Source organism: Brassica napus, chromosome C1 (genome assembly GCF_020379485.1).
Source record: "Brassica napus cultivar Da-Ae chromosome C1, Da-Ae, whole genome shotgun sequence".
In the NCBI taxonomy this organism is placed as follows: domain Eukaryota; kingdom Viridiplantae; phylum Streptophyta; class Magnoliopsida; order Brassicales; family Brassicaceae; genus Brassica; species Brassica napus.
This window is the reverse complement of record NC_063444.1, coordinates 22,778,935-22,794,006: the sequence shown is the minus strand read 5'-3', so window position 1 is coordinate 22,794,006 and position 15,072 is coordinate 22,778,935. Positions and strand designations below refer to the sequence as shown.

The 15,072-nt window shown below is 33.6% G+C and overlaps 1 protein-coding gene and 1 long non-coding RNA gene across 2 annotated transcripts; one reads left to right on the top strand and one right to left on the bottom strand.

Annotated features, from left to right (window-relative positions):
- Nucleotides 1-5,049: 5,049 nt before the first annotated feature.
- LOC106452317 (zingipain-2-like) lies at nt 5,050-6,369 on the bottom strand. Its single transcript, XM_013894394.3, has 2 exons — nt 5,922-6,369; nt 5,050-5,752 (listed from the first exon to the last, which is right to left on the bottom strand). The coding sequence occupies exons 1-2, from the start codon at nt 6,367-6,369 to the stop codon at nt 5,169-5,171; spliced, it is 1,032 nt and encodes a 343-aa protein (XP_013749848.1). The 3' UTR covers nt 5,050-5,168.
- On the top strand, nt 5,221-6,517 carry LOC125580955. The gene is made up of 2 exons (XR_007318672.1): nt 5,221-6,135; nt 6,219-6,517. It is a non-coding gene; the product is annotated as an uncharacterized LOC125580955 (long non-coding RNA).
- The last annotated feature ends 8,555 nt before the right edge of the window (nt 6,518-15,072 follow it).

Sequence of the window (15,072 nt, the reverse complement as noted above, 5' to 3'; positions counted from 1 at the left end):
TGTAGATTGTTGGAACATCGAAACAAGGTTGTGTATTTGGAATCGGATCACTCCAAAGAGGTGATTTAATGCCTTTAGAGTCTTCGACGGTTTATCCACTAGGGAATGCAGAAGTGGGAACATTTACTCATCGAGTGGACGAGCTTGAAGCTGAATTGCAAAAGAGTCGTGATGAGAACGAACTCCTCAAGAAACAAATGGTCACATAAAATGACGGTTTTGTGACTTGATTATTAGTTGGTAATTGTGACCGTTTTGTCACTTTTATGCTCCGTCACGAATTGTGTCGGAATTGTTACGGTCTCAATATGTCACAACACTGTTACGTTTTTGATACCAGAAAAAAATTTGTGATGATTGTATTGCAACCGTTTACAAACGGTTACAAATACGTCACAATATCAATATTGTGACGAAATGTTTTTCTGTGACGAAAAAATCCGTTACAATATACTTATTTTCTTGTAGCTAGTGTAGGTCGAAACAAAGTCTTATAACATACTTATAGAACCATGTGTGTCAGTGTGTGGCTTCTGGAGATCTGATGTGTTAAGAGCATCAAACTAAAGATTTCTTCGAGAGATATCAGGTTTGATTTTGAAGGATTATCTTACTTCAAGAACACAAATTAGGTGATGATTGTTTGTAGTTTTTGTTTTTGTTTTCTCAAAAACCACTTTTCCTTCAGTCAAATTTTATCTTTTATTTTTTGTTTTTCTAAAAACCATTTCATTTGTCAATCAAGCTTTTTAACTGATAGTTTCCCTAACATTTAACGAAACTAGTTTTTCAAAGTTTTAACCTATTTATGAAAAAAAAAACGAAAACCAACTTTTGTGGGACTTTAATAAAAATTATTTTGTATCTTTTTGTAGAAAGTGCTACATTTTAATTAATTAATAATTACACAAAAAATATTTTCAGAAAAATAAAATTAACATACAAGTTTTATCATAAAATAGCATTTAAATAATAATGTAAATTATTATTTGTATTTCACATCTGCAAAAAAAATTAAATATTTATACATAATATAATTAATTGAAATAATTAGTTATTTACTTATATAAATAAAATTATTGAATAATTGTAATAATTATAAGACACATTAAAATACTAAGTTATAAAAGATAGTTTATTAATTAAATATATTATTATAATTTTGAAAATAAAAATAGAAATTCAAGATTTAAAAAATTTAAAAATAATTTATATAAATATTTTAATAGTTTCAAATTTTTAGTATTTTTAATTTTTTATAATTTATAAATATTTTTATTTTTATTTTAATATTATACTTAAATAAAATAGTTTTAAAACATGCTAATGTATTTTTTATTTTTAAATAACAATCACTATATTTTGATATATTTTAACTGTAATTTGCAACTTCTAAATATGTTAATCCTATTTTTTCTTTTAAAAGAATGTATCAGTCATTTTTTTAAAACTAATAATACTGCAAAACCAAATATCAAAATCTAAAAATAAAAAAATGGTTGAAAACCGAACCAAATACATAAAAATAAAAAAATCTAAATCTAAAAACTAAAAACCAAAAATTAAAACTTAAAACTAGTTCGAAAAATCAACACCTTAGTCTCCGACTAAATATTTTTCATAGTATTCTTCAGATTTATTCAAACGAACGTTTAAAGGATTTTTATAAACAATATAGAAGGAAACAAAAACATCTTGATGGTATCATTTTAAGAAAATAGTTTACGTTCTTATATTTTGTTTTTATGGGTAGACATGCTTGTCTATAAGGTTGTTAATAGGTCCTAGCTCCATTGTGCCGTTTTAACCTTTTGGCAGCATCATGTTTTTTTTAAATGTTAAATGATAATTTTGTGTGAGAAATTACGAAAAAATGAGTTTTAGCTATTAAATATAGATATTAAAAGTTTATTATGTGATGGTAAAGTGTGTAAAATAAAAGATTCTAATGTAAAATTCAGACGCATCCTTCTCCTATATTTGATGAACCATATCACTGTCAAATTGTTTTCCCCTTTTGTTAGCATAGCCAATTTATAAGGGTATATACCTGTTAACATTCCTGTACGTATGTATAAAGCAGCTTAAGAACACATCCAATGGGGAAGGGAAGTAAGGTATCTGACAAATATAAAATTGTAAATAAAGAAAAGCTAAAGAAAAAGAGAGAATCCGGTTTCCATGCAAGAGTCTTTTAGAATCTCTGGAGATATTAATATTGCTTGTGTCATGTTTTTAATAGCTGTGACTCTTTTAAAAGAGTAAAAAATTAATCACATGATAAAACTGAACTAAATATAATAATATAAAAACAGTAAGAAACTGTCGTGGGGTTTTTACTCATTAAGGTTGTTCTAATTTCTAATACATATGTGTGTGCTTTCTTGCGAGAAACATAGGGTGCTACTGGATTATAATTTTTTTTGGAATAAAATGACGTGGAATGGTTGATTTCATAATTTTACAGATTTTTTATCATTTACTATGAATGGAATGGAATAGTCATTTCTTCAGTTTTATAAATGATTAGATAAAATACAAATAGAACTATTTCATAGCAAAAAAAATTCATAAATGAATGGAATGATTTCTCTTCTATTTTTGTTATATTCCATTCCATTTACTTTTATCCACTAATTACATATTAGTTTACCAGTTACAGCCATAAAATCAACGATTTCTAACTACAAGTCAGGTGTGTCCCAATGCCTTATGTGTATGGAGTTCTCACAAATGATTTTTGAGAAAATCCCATTTTAAACCATGAAAGCGTAAATGGGATGCCCTTTAAACTTTGGTGCTCAAAAACTCATACTTCAAACCCTCAAACCAGTGACTCTAACATATTAAACCTTCAACCCCAGGGTTTTAGCCGTCCAAAAGTTTAATCCCGTTTACCGGATTGTTCACAGATGTTATAATATAAAAAATGTGCTTAATGTGTGCTCTCTTTAACGAGACCCTTTCTTTACCCCTGGAAAACCTAAATAGAATCGGGGACATAGGGTTTTTGATAGAGAGAAAGTGAAAGAGAGATTTTGTAGAGAGTGAGCGAAAATGTCTCAGAGCGAAAATTTTCAGAGTGTGAATTCAGAGAGTGTGATTTCGTCTTTGTCGGCCGACGATGGGGTTCTACGCGACTGTAACCGCTCAGCAAAGATTGTGAGATCTTTGACTCGTGAAAACTCTGGCGTAGATCCTTTGTTTGCAGAGGGAATCGAATTTGAAGTGGGTATGAGAATTGCAACTTCTTTCGTTGGTATGATGTGGAGAAACGACATGGATGGCAGCATTTTTCTCTACTGGAAGCTAGGGAAATAATTCAAGAGCAAAAAGAGGTTCTAGATCCACTGATGCGGATTCTCAAATCAATTATCGACCCTTCTCTGTAGAGTTAGAGAGAAGATACAGAAATTAGATTCCGACACATGCACCAACCACTCTCGAAGAACGAAATATTTAGAACCCTAAACTACCAAATCGCTTTTGAAAGAAATGCGTAACTGAAACTGAGGAAGAGAGACGAGAGCTTACCCCATTCCGAAAATAGCATTCGAATGATCTATTCAATTCTTCTTGTTCTCGCTTTGTTCTCTCCTCTCTATCTTTTCTCGGGTTTTACTTCAAAAAATAGTATGAACCCTGAATGTCCAATTCGATTTGAGTTTTGTTAAGTCAAGAGAAGCACACATTAAACACGTTTTTTTAAAAAAATTTACGTCAGTGATCTTCTGTAAACAGAGTTTTAACTATCCCTTTAAACTTTTCGACGGTGGAAAGATGGAGGCCACTTAGAAGGTTTAATATGCTAGAGTCACTGGTTTGAGGGTTTGAAGTATGAGGCTTTGAGCACCGAGTTTTAAAGTGTGTCCCTTTCACACTTTCATGGTTTAAAATATGATTTTCTCAGTAATATTTTATAACTAAAAGGTTCATATATAGCCTTCCTAAGCTCGATCACCATTTGATACTATTTTTAGGACGTAAATCTTGGTTCGTAACAGGACTCAAAATTTCAACCTCAGTGTCGATGTGTTTTTATGTGTCTGCATGATTACTAAATGAACCCACACAAGTTTTGTTATTGACAAGACATTTATGAAGTAGATACACGTTATTAACGTACTATTTGCTAAGGTTCTAGATGGTTCTAGAACCGAGATAACGTATCTTTGATATTGTATATATAAGTATAAGTTGTTGGAGATAAGTCTAAAGATGCAATGTAACATCAGATTTGTACCTATCTCTAAGAGTTGTATATATAAGCAATGTAACATCAAATAATGTAAATAACAAGAATTCTTCCTCATATCTCTCGATTTACATGGTATCAGAGCCATCAAGGCAAGATAAGAACCTTTTATGTGTTTTAAACGAGAGATTGTGAAAAATGAGTGGAGAGAGATCAGATATCGTAAGTTCGACGAGTGTTGCAGCAGAAGGTATGATGTCACCGTACTATCTTGCTCTGTGACAATCCTGGAACTACAATATCTCCGGTAATATTGACGGGAATTCAATGGGACCTTAAGTAATAGATAAAAGGTTAGGGCCAATCCACTTATCATCAATTGGTATTAGGTTGGAAGCCCATAATAAACCCGAATCTAACATGGTATCAGAGCACATATCCTAAATACCCTAAACCCCTAATTAATATAACCCTCCCGACCGGGTATAAAGATTGTACTTAACCCTCTCAACCGGGAATGACTGTCGTATTAAACTCGTTTGAGTGAGTATAAATATCCTAAATTTCTGAGATTCCTGGCCAATAAAAACCAACATGTAGAGGAGGGGGGGTATTAGGGATAATAGTATCTCATATCGGGATTTGAATGGAACATTAAATAATATATAAAAGGTTATGGCCAATCCACTTATCACCATTTAATCTAATGGTACACTCATAATAAATCTGAATCTAACACTATTCACTTGCAGAAAGACTAAACAGTGTAGACATGCTTCTACATACTTTTCTTAATAGTTCTATCTCCATCAACGCGTTTTCTTCTCCATATGTTTAGCTAAAAGATCTAATAATGAACACAAGAACTTTATATATAATATTACAGTAACGTAATACATGCTTCCACCAACATAACTTCCAAAACAGATATGACTACAACGAAAACGTGGGACCAAATATGCATTATTCGAATTCATGCAAGTGGATAGAAAGCAAGACGGGCCAAACCACACATTCCTTCGGGTGCATCCACATCTCTCTTGATTTTCATGTAACCATTTTCTCCCCAAGTTTGTCCCCATGAGTTCTTCAGTAACCAATACTTATTCCCTTCTTCACTGATCCCGTAACCAACTACTGTAACCGCATGAGTCAGTTGTGTCCCACAGTCTCCGTCAAATATGCCACTCCGATATTGCTTAAACGCAGGCTCGTGGCCATTTATCGCCACTGAAACAGGCTGTTTAGATACTGCCTTTAGCAATGATTGCTCGTCATTACTTGGAACCGTCTCGTATCCACTGATGGTAGCAGCAACGGAATAGGTTGATGAACATGTTTGTTGTGACTCCTGGTAAGGATAGTTATCTTCTGTTGTAATTCCTTGGTTTTCGATTATGTACTCGAAAGCCTTGGACATTATCCCTCCCGCACATCCTTGGTTGTAGTCTCTGCTGCAATCCAACAACTGCTGCTCCGATAGCGATAGGAGCTCTCCTTTCGCAATCTGTGTTATGCCTTCTACGGCTGCCACCGCCGAGAAAGCCCAGCAGACTCCTGTTTCATTTTTTATAAATTATATATATATATATATATATACTTTTTAAATGTGATGTAAACCGAATTATATAATCATAAATAGGTTGTCTGCTATATTTTGTGTCTATTAATTACAACAATGGTTTAGTTTAAAGTAGTATAGCTATTACTGACAAAAAAAGATTACCACAGTGGCCTTGGTTCTTAACGGATGTAACCGCCCCCTCCTGTCTCCAATCCATGCTCTCGCCAGTGTCATTGACATTTTCATGTCTAAACGACACCTTTTTGTCCGAACCTGACGATGAAATTCTTAGCATATCTTCGGGAACCACCAGCCCCATGTACCTCGCCCGAAATTCCTCGTCCGTGAGGTCAGAGAACTGACTGACATCCAACGTGTACGTTACGTTCGTATTCATGTTGTGCCTCTCCACGAACTCCAAGTTTTTCTTAAAGATCTCAAACCTATTTGTTTTTTCAGATTCATCGGAGTAAACACGATGGAAACGAGCCATCCATTGCTCATGTTTCTCCGCGACAGCAGAAGCTTCAAAGAGTCCCCCACGAGAAGTGACTCCTGAAGTTCTAGAACTCAATATAATGGCTAGAAGCAATAAAGTGATCGAAGCCATTCTTTTAGAGAGAAATGTATAAAATGTTTTCAAAATATAAATGGTTGGGTTTCAAGGAAACGAGTAAGAAGGTGACGTTATATAGATATTGCAAACTGTAAGGTCGCATGTCTTTTCTTGAATATTCTAACGATATTTTGTTAGGTAATGATCGTCCCCAATTTCTACACGCTAGTAAGTCAAGTACATGGCCAATCAAGCTACACTAAACTTGCTTTGATTGAACCTCATGAATCATGATAACAAGGTAGGGCCCCAAATTGGAGATGGTCTGGTTGCGGTGCAATGACTTATATAAGTGGTCCTATAAGATAGTAAAACAAGCGATTTGACAATGAGGTGGAAAATTCTGTTAAAATTGTACATGGTTGAAATTACATTAGAATAAGTGGTCAAATTTTATATATATATATATATATATATATATATATATTTTTCATTTTTACCGTTGAATGCTTAGATTTTAGGGGTTTTTGCCAAAACTAACCCACAACTTGATTTTAATCCCAAACATATACCCAAACTTGAATCAAATGCAAAACTAACCTAAAAGCCTAGTGAAATTACAGCTCAACCCCTTGTGACCAAACAAAAAAAACAGAAGCCATTTTTACGAATATAGCTCCAGTAAATCGTCTGAGTCGTCTGAGATGTTGGAAGTCGTCCGGACGACTGAAGTGTAAGTCGTCTGGTACCAGTTTATTTTAAAAATAATTTATAAATCTTGTAAAAAATATTTTGATGCGTGAAAAATAAAAATTAAGTAATTATAAACAGTTTTAAGTGATATAAATTAAGATATGATAAAATTGATTTGTTTTGAAGATAGATGAGTGGAAGTAGTGAATCATGAAATACTTTGGTTTAGGAGTTTGGCAAACATATGTTGTAGTATTGTATGTATTGTTAGGGTTAGATTTTGGAAAACTAAAATGTTTTTTTCAAAAATTAGTTTTCACCTATATGTGTTTATTTCTGTGTATAGTAAACACTTTTCAAGTTTGATTTGGTTTTATGAAGTGTTTAATTAGATAATTAAGTTTAGGGGTTATGTTTAGGGTGTGGACGACTTATATTTCAGTCGTCTGTTGAATAATTTACCCGGACGACGTATATTTCAGTCGTCCACATCGTACCGAACCTTTAATTTTACCAATGTACGTTTTAACCTAACCGGATCATTTTACTCGGATGACTTAAATTTCAGTCGTCTGGTGAAGAAATTAAAACAGACGACTTACATGTAAGTCGTCCAAATATTCCCGCCTAAATTTTTTTAAAAAATTTATTTTCCCGCTTAAATAATTTAAACTAGACGACTTACTTGTAAGTCGTCTGGAAAGTCTTCTATTTTAGTTTCCCGCTAAAAATATTTAATTTTCCACTAAAATTATTAAACTCTTCTGGACGACTAACATGTAAGTCGTCTGTTTTAATTTCTTCAACAGACGACTGAAATGTAAGTCGTCTAGGAAGTCGTCTGAGTCAAAAATATTTAACCTAATTGGATTTTTTGTCTCCCTATATAAAGAAAAATTTACACATTCTCTCTCCTCCTCTCAAATGGCTGCAACAAAAAAGTAATGTTCATCATTCTAAAACTCTCCAACCTCTCTCTAATCTCTTTGACTTGAAAACACCAAACTTTATATGAATTTTTCAGTTTTGTCTCATGTATTTCTTACTAATCTATCTCTTTTGCAGGTTTTTAATCAAATGGTACTCATCTTCCACTAATTTAAAGGTAGATCTATTAATTTTAGATATGTATTTTTGTGTGTTCTATAAATGTAGATTTATCTAATCTTTCACTCATTTTCTCTATTTTTAAGTCATTTGAACGTTTTTGGATATGCAGGTTTTTCAGATCTGGATTTGATATGCAGGTTTTTCAGATCTGGAAGACTTCTGAGACGACTTATTTGTTAGTCGTCTGGAAGTCGTCTGGAAGTCGTCCGGACTTCTTGGAAGTCTTCTAGCAAAGTCGTCTGGACTTCCAGGAAGTCGTCTGGACTTCCAGGAAGTCGTCTGGATTTTTCTGAGTGTTTTGGTAAGTTCTTATGTCTGATTTTTCTTCATTTGGTAACTTCTTGTTGTATAAAGTTCTTACTTTTTTTCCAAACTAAAACTCTCCAAACCCACTCTAATCTCTTTGACTTGAAAACACCAAACTTTATATGAATTTTTCAGTTTTGTCTCATGTCTTTCTTACTAATCTATCTTTTTTGCAGGTTTTTAATTAGATGGTACTCATCTTCCACTAATTTAAAGGTAGATCTATTATTTTTAGATATGTATTTTTGTGTGTTCTGTAAAGGTAGATTTATCTAATCTTCCACTCATTTTTTCTGTTTTTAAGCCATTTGAACGTTTATGAATATGCAGGTTTTTCAGATCTAGATTTAATATGCAGGTATTTCAGATCTGGAAAACTTTTGGGACGACTTACTTGTTAGTCGTCTGGAAGTCGTCTGGAAGTCGTCTGAAAGTCGTCTGGACTTCCTGTAAAGTCGTCTGGAAGTCGTCTGAACTTCCTAAAAGTCTTCTGACAAAGTCGTCTGAACTTCCTGGAAGTCGTCTGGACTTCTTAGAAGTCGTCTGGACTTCTTAAAAGTCGTCTGGTCTTGTCTACTCAAGTGGAATCCAAGCTTGTCTTTGTAGATGAATGATCTATAATAGTTTTGTTTGTGGTCTGTTTTGTGAATTGCACGTCTACTCTTTTAGTTGTGATTTTTTTGTAAAATCAGTAATAATGTTTTCCAAGATGTATTAAATGTGCTAACAATGTGTTTACACATCTACAAATCAATGAAATAATAGACTTCAGTAGCCTTTTTCTTATCTTTGGATCTCTCATATGCAATAATAAACTCCAATGGCCTTTTCTCATCTTAATAAACAAGAATGTTGGTAGCTTCATATTGATACAATATTTTAAGAAGCATTTAACCCTTCTTCCAACTCATAACAATAGTCATCATTATTGTCTATAACAATAATACTTAAGAGATGGAAACAAACAATAGTAACTAGTCAAAGCATATCATATTTTTTTATAAGTTTGCGTTGAAAAACTTAGTCAGATTTAGTAAAACTAGGGAAGATAACATATTTTGTAAATATGAGTTTTACATATCTTGAAGTTATTTATCACTCTTAAAAATACAAGTTATTCAAAAACTAACGTAGAAGACTTAAAAACTAGCGGAGAAGACGCGGACGACTTCAATCTAAGTTGTCCAGACGACTAAACTATACGTCATCTGGTCAACGCAGAGGTTATTTTTGCAATTGACTTTGAAATCTGTTATTTCGGACGACTGAAAAATAAGTCGTCTACTATTGTTTGGTTAAAAAAAAACTCCAAAAAAGCTAGACGACTTACATTTCAGTCGTCATAGGTTAGTTTTGCATTTGACTGGATTATTTCAGAAGTTTGACTTTTCTGGACGACTTACATTTCAGTCGTCTAGTGAAAATTAAAATAATAATATTTTTTTTAAAGTAGACGACTTACAGTTAAGTCGTCATAGGTTAGTTTTGCAATTAAAAAAAAAACTTCAAGATTTAATTATATACAGACGACTTATAATTCAGTTGTCCACGAGACGACTGAAATGTAAGTCGTCCAGGATTTACGAGGTTTGACCAGAATCTCAGAAAAAAATCCTCGACGACTTACAAGTAAGTCGTCTGGTGGACGACTGAATTATAAGTCGTCTGTGTATAATTAAATCTTGAAGTTTTTTTTTTCAATTGCAAAACTAACCTATGACTACTTAATTGTAAGTCGTTTACTTTTAAAAAAATATTATTATTTTAATTTTCGACAGACGACTGAAATGTAAGTCGTCTGGGGAAGTCAAACTTCTGTAATTATCCAGTCAAATGCAAAACTAACCTATGACGACTGAAATGTAAGTCGTCTAGGTTCTTTGGAAATTTTTTTGAAACCAAACAATAGTAGACGACTTAACTTTCAGTCATCTCAGGTTACAGATTTCAAAGTCAATTGCAAAAATAACTTTTGCGTTGACCAGACGACTTCCATGTAAGTCGTCTACAGCCAGACGACTTCCAGGTAAGTCGTCTACAGCCAGACGACTTCCCAAGTAAGTCGTCTGACGAACAGATCTGGAAAAAAACTCGATGTCATACCTTAAATTGGTGAGATAAGTTCCTTAGCATACATAAGGCTTCTCCAAGCACACAGAATCACAAACGAAAGTCACCCACCCAGAATCGTTAGCTTCTATGACTCTATGAACCATAAAAATTTTAGAATCAAAATCTTGGGTTTTTTTAGCTCATTGTGGAGAGAAAGTGAGAGATATGTTGTGTTTAGTTCACAAGAATAGAAAAAGAAGAAGGGTAAATCGATTTTGGGAGCATTAAGAGCTTCAAATTGGTTGTTCATGGTGGTTGTGGTATTGATGACAATGGGAATCTTGTAATTACTTGAAGATGATGAGGGTGAGAGAGTAAAGATGTCATTTTCGAAAAAAAAAAAAAAAAATTGATGGCATTTTCTTAAATTATATGAACTTGTGGGGTGAATAGGGCAAAACCAATTTTCAAAAAAAAGGAGGTTAGTTTTGTGTTTGACTTTAAGTTGTAGGTCAATTTTGCAAAAAGCCTTAATTTTATTAGGGCCAGGAAAAATACATGTATCCGAAGAACCGAACCGAATCCAATCAGAAAAATAGTACTAAACCGGAACCAAACCTGAGTAAATATATGAACAGGTTCAAAATCTTAATATTTGGAGAACCGAAATCGAACCCAGACCGAACCAAAATATTTTGGGTATCCGAAAATATACAAATCAAAATAATATAGATAGAAATCAATGATAAAAAACAGGATAGATATATTAATTATTTTAGATTTAATATACAAAAAATATCCAAAAAAATAGAGTTTTTTTAAATTGCTCAAAATGCCTGAAAATATATACAAAGAGAGTCGTCACAAGATCATCTCTCATTTCTTATTTCTTATTTTTGTTTTTGGTCTTTTCTTCATTGGATCTTTGTTTGGCTTTCAGGTATAGGTAATTACAAATCAGTATTTTCGAACCGAAAATTTGACTCATATCCAAAACCAGATATTATATTAGGTTCAACCGGTTTTTGGATATGTTACTTAACCCGAACCAAATCATAACCGAACTTTATAACATCCGAGCGGGGCTATAATTTAAAACTCAAAAACTTAAAACCGACTGAACCCGAACCGAAACCCGATTGATCTCCCAGATGCCCAACCTTAAATTTTATAGTAATTAATTTAAAATATACATATACAATAAATGAAATTTATTCATCAATTATCTGTCAAAGTTTTTGCTTTCTAACATTTCGCTAAACCCTGAATCCTGCAATTCTTAACCAAAAACATAATTTCTTAACTCTTTACCAAAACAAAATGTGATGCCACATTTTTCTTCCCTAACAAGGTATAAAATAATCCCATCGAAACTGCAATTCCATAATTATTTTTAGGCAAAGATTAAAAATTTCCGATTAAAAATAAAAAATATATACATAAACTGTTCAAATATATATATATATATATATGTTTCTTTAAAAAAGGGTTTACAATTTTTTGACAAAACATGAAAAATATGAAATCAAGTTGACGGAAAATTAATGTGAAACATTGCTTTTAGCAAGAAAATGCATTATTGACGAAATATCGTAATTTTGTTTTGGCTGGAAAAAATGTGTTGCAGACATGTAACATCCCGATTTCTGGTATTTGTGGAAACATTTAAGAGACTTTATTTTGTTATCTATGTCACCAAAGTACGCTTACTTTTTAGGACACACATCCATTTAGAACTCTAGAGCTAAGTGTGCATAGACTCGAGTAGTAGAATGATGGGTGACATATCGGGAAGCGATTCACGATATTATGCGAGTGAGGCCAAAGCACAGAGTAAGGTCATGTGGTGTTTGAAGAGTCTGTAAACTTGACTAATAAGCCTCCAAAAAATTATTGCACCGTCTGTCACCGTCTTGGCGTGGGAGGCTCATTAGCCGTGGGTGGTCAGGACGTTAGAAGTGGTATCAGAGCTTGTTAGCAATCTCGGTTCTGACACAAAGGCGTCTTGATACGCTTAACCCATCGTACGTCGCACGGAATGGAGCCACAGGCCGAGAGAATGGCGTGGGAAGACCATTAGCTGTGGGCGGCGGGACGTTAGAAATTCGGGCATGGATAAAGTTGTACCCACTACCTAAAAGTAGAGGATTTGCCCAAAATAACTTACATTTGGAATAGAAAACTAGATCTTTTATTTAATGAAATGATATTGAAATTACAATTACACCTTAAGTATAGCCATCACACGGCTAGCCATGTAGACTAAACTAATACACACCTAATTAGACTAAATATATATTATGCACAACACCGGCCTTGGGCATACCTAGAGTGCAAATGCACAAGATCTATTATTTTTTACGCATATATTTTAGGTTTAAGGCTCACTATTATTACTTTGTATTAATATATGAAAAGATATATAAAGCAAGGGTTAAAGACATATGAAACAAGGATCCATTTTATTATTTTGAATAGGGTCCATTAAAGCTTAGTCGGGCCTAGTTATATATACATGACATCATCCTTCAAGTTAAAGATGTTAGAGTGTCTTTAATCTTAAATAATGTTTTATGTGAGAATTGATTCAATTCCATTCTACTTTCAACTCCAAAATATACTTACTCCATAAATAGAGTAGTTTTTTTTTTTTTTTTTTTTTGTTAATTATTCCATTCTCAGTCCAAAAATGGAGTAAGGTTGGAATAAACTCAACTCTATTATAGAGTTGCTATATTTTGGAGGAAAAAAATATAGTTTCATATTAGAGATGCTCTTTTGTAAATAACATCATTAGCTTAATTTTCCTAATGAGAGACAGGAGCGTGGACAGTAGTGATGTGGACGTTGGAGATGTTAACTCTGCAACTTTAGATGTTTGGTAAATTAAAAACGGTCACCTGACCCAAACTAAAACATAAAACGACATGTCCCGGCCAATAACTAAAGATAAATAAGTCTGAACCTCAAATATTCATTGTTGGTCCAAGGAGAGAGTTAAAAGGAAGTGGTTAGCTCCTCTCTTGCTCGCGACAAAGGGGAAAACGCAGAAAAACTAGGGTTTTGATTTGAAATTGTGAGAGAGCAAGGAAGTAGGTGAAATTATGTGGGGTTATTAATCGAAATCGAGAGACAAGAGTGAATCGAGACAAATCTCATTAAAATAAGATATTTGGTTCATATTGAAGTTTTGTTTTGTTTTCAATTTTGTCGGGTTCTCCATGTGCTCTCACTTTTTCCGGGTTGTTGTTGGATTTGTGTAAGGATTTTAGTTGTTGGATTTGTGTAAGTATTTTAGTAGGGTTCGGGGAAAGTCAATTGTTATCATTCTGGGCAGTTCAAAAAGAAAGAAGGGGTTGGATTTTGTTGATGGAGAACTCATTGTGTTCGACGTGGGTTCTACTTGTATCTTCACATCTTTGGTGTCAAAGCTGTTTGGGAGAAAGATCATTATTGAAATTTACCTACTATTTATTTGTTGTGTACTTGTAGTGATTTATAGGGTTTTAAAACATTGAAGAGTCACGTTTTTATATACACATAATGTGCTTTCTGGATCCCTTTTGGAAAACAATATTAAGGAACCAAAGTTGAACTAAGTGATGTTTGATGTCTGTCCTATCACTATCAGATCTTTTGTGTCCAACCACTCGGAAGACGAAGATGTATGTATTATAATCATTTGGAAGGTCTCCTTTTCAGTATATATTCTGGTAAAGATAAGTCAACTAACATTGTATCAAGTAAACCGTCTCAGGCTTGCCTTGCTTTCTATTCTCTACAATCTATGCATCGAATCTTGTGGATTAAAGGTGCATTCTTTGAATGCTTGCAATCTCTGCCTATTCCAAACAGCTCCTCTCCTGATTGGTGTGGACTAATAAGATATTCATTCCGCGGAACACTCTACAATGGCGGTTTAGCTCTTTCACTAAGCCAATGATGCAATTTAATGGATGCTTCAACCCTATGGAAGTAAGGAGTATAAGGTACTGTGGACCACTCTTTACATGGTCTAACAAGCAACTTCTAAACAATTTCAAAAGATGGATAAGTCGCTGATTAGTGAGGATTGGCTAGCTACATTCCCTCAAAGTGTGACTTCTTTTTGTCCCCAAATATCTCTTACCACTCGCTATGCTGCATCAACTTTAGTGTGGATCCTCCAAAATCTTGAACAAAACCGTTTAAATTATTCAGTTATCTTACAGAACACCCAGGCTTTTGATTCCATCAAGTGGGGCTTCATCACTCGTTTCTGAAGTTGTTAGTGGCTACCACAAAATAAAGGAAGAAGCGGTTAACCTTGAACGTTGACATCACCAAGGCTTTCGATTCATCAAATGGGGCTTCATCACTCAATGCCTAAGGTCTCTCGGTTTTCCAGCTACTTTCTTAGACTGGATCAATCAATGCATTACTATTACTGCCTTTTCAGTGGGGCTAAATGGATCCGTTCATGGACTCTTCAAGGTTATCTGTAGGTTACGGCTTGGTGATCCTTTGCCCCCCCCCCCCCCAACCTTTTTGGGATTGATATGAATGTATTTTCTCCCAAGTTGAATGAGGAATCTGAATCTAATCAATTGGCTATCA

Coding starts and splice junctions, on each gene's coding strand:
- LOC106452317 (XM_013894394.3), bottom strand. CDS start 6,369: ATGGCTTCGATCACTTTATTGCTTCTAGCCATTATATTGAGTTCTAGA. Junction 5,753..5,921: donor TAAGAACCAAGGCCACTGTG/GTAATCTTTTTT, acceptor AAAATGAAACAG/GAGTCTGCTGGGCTTTCTCG.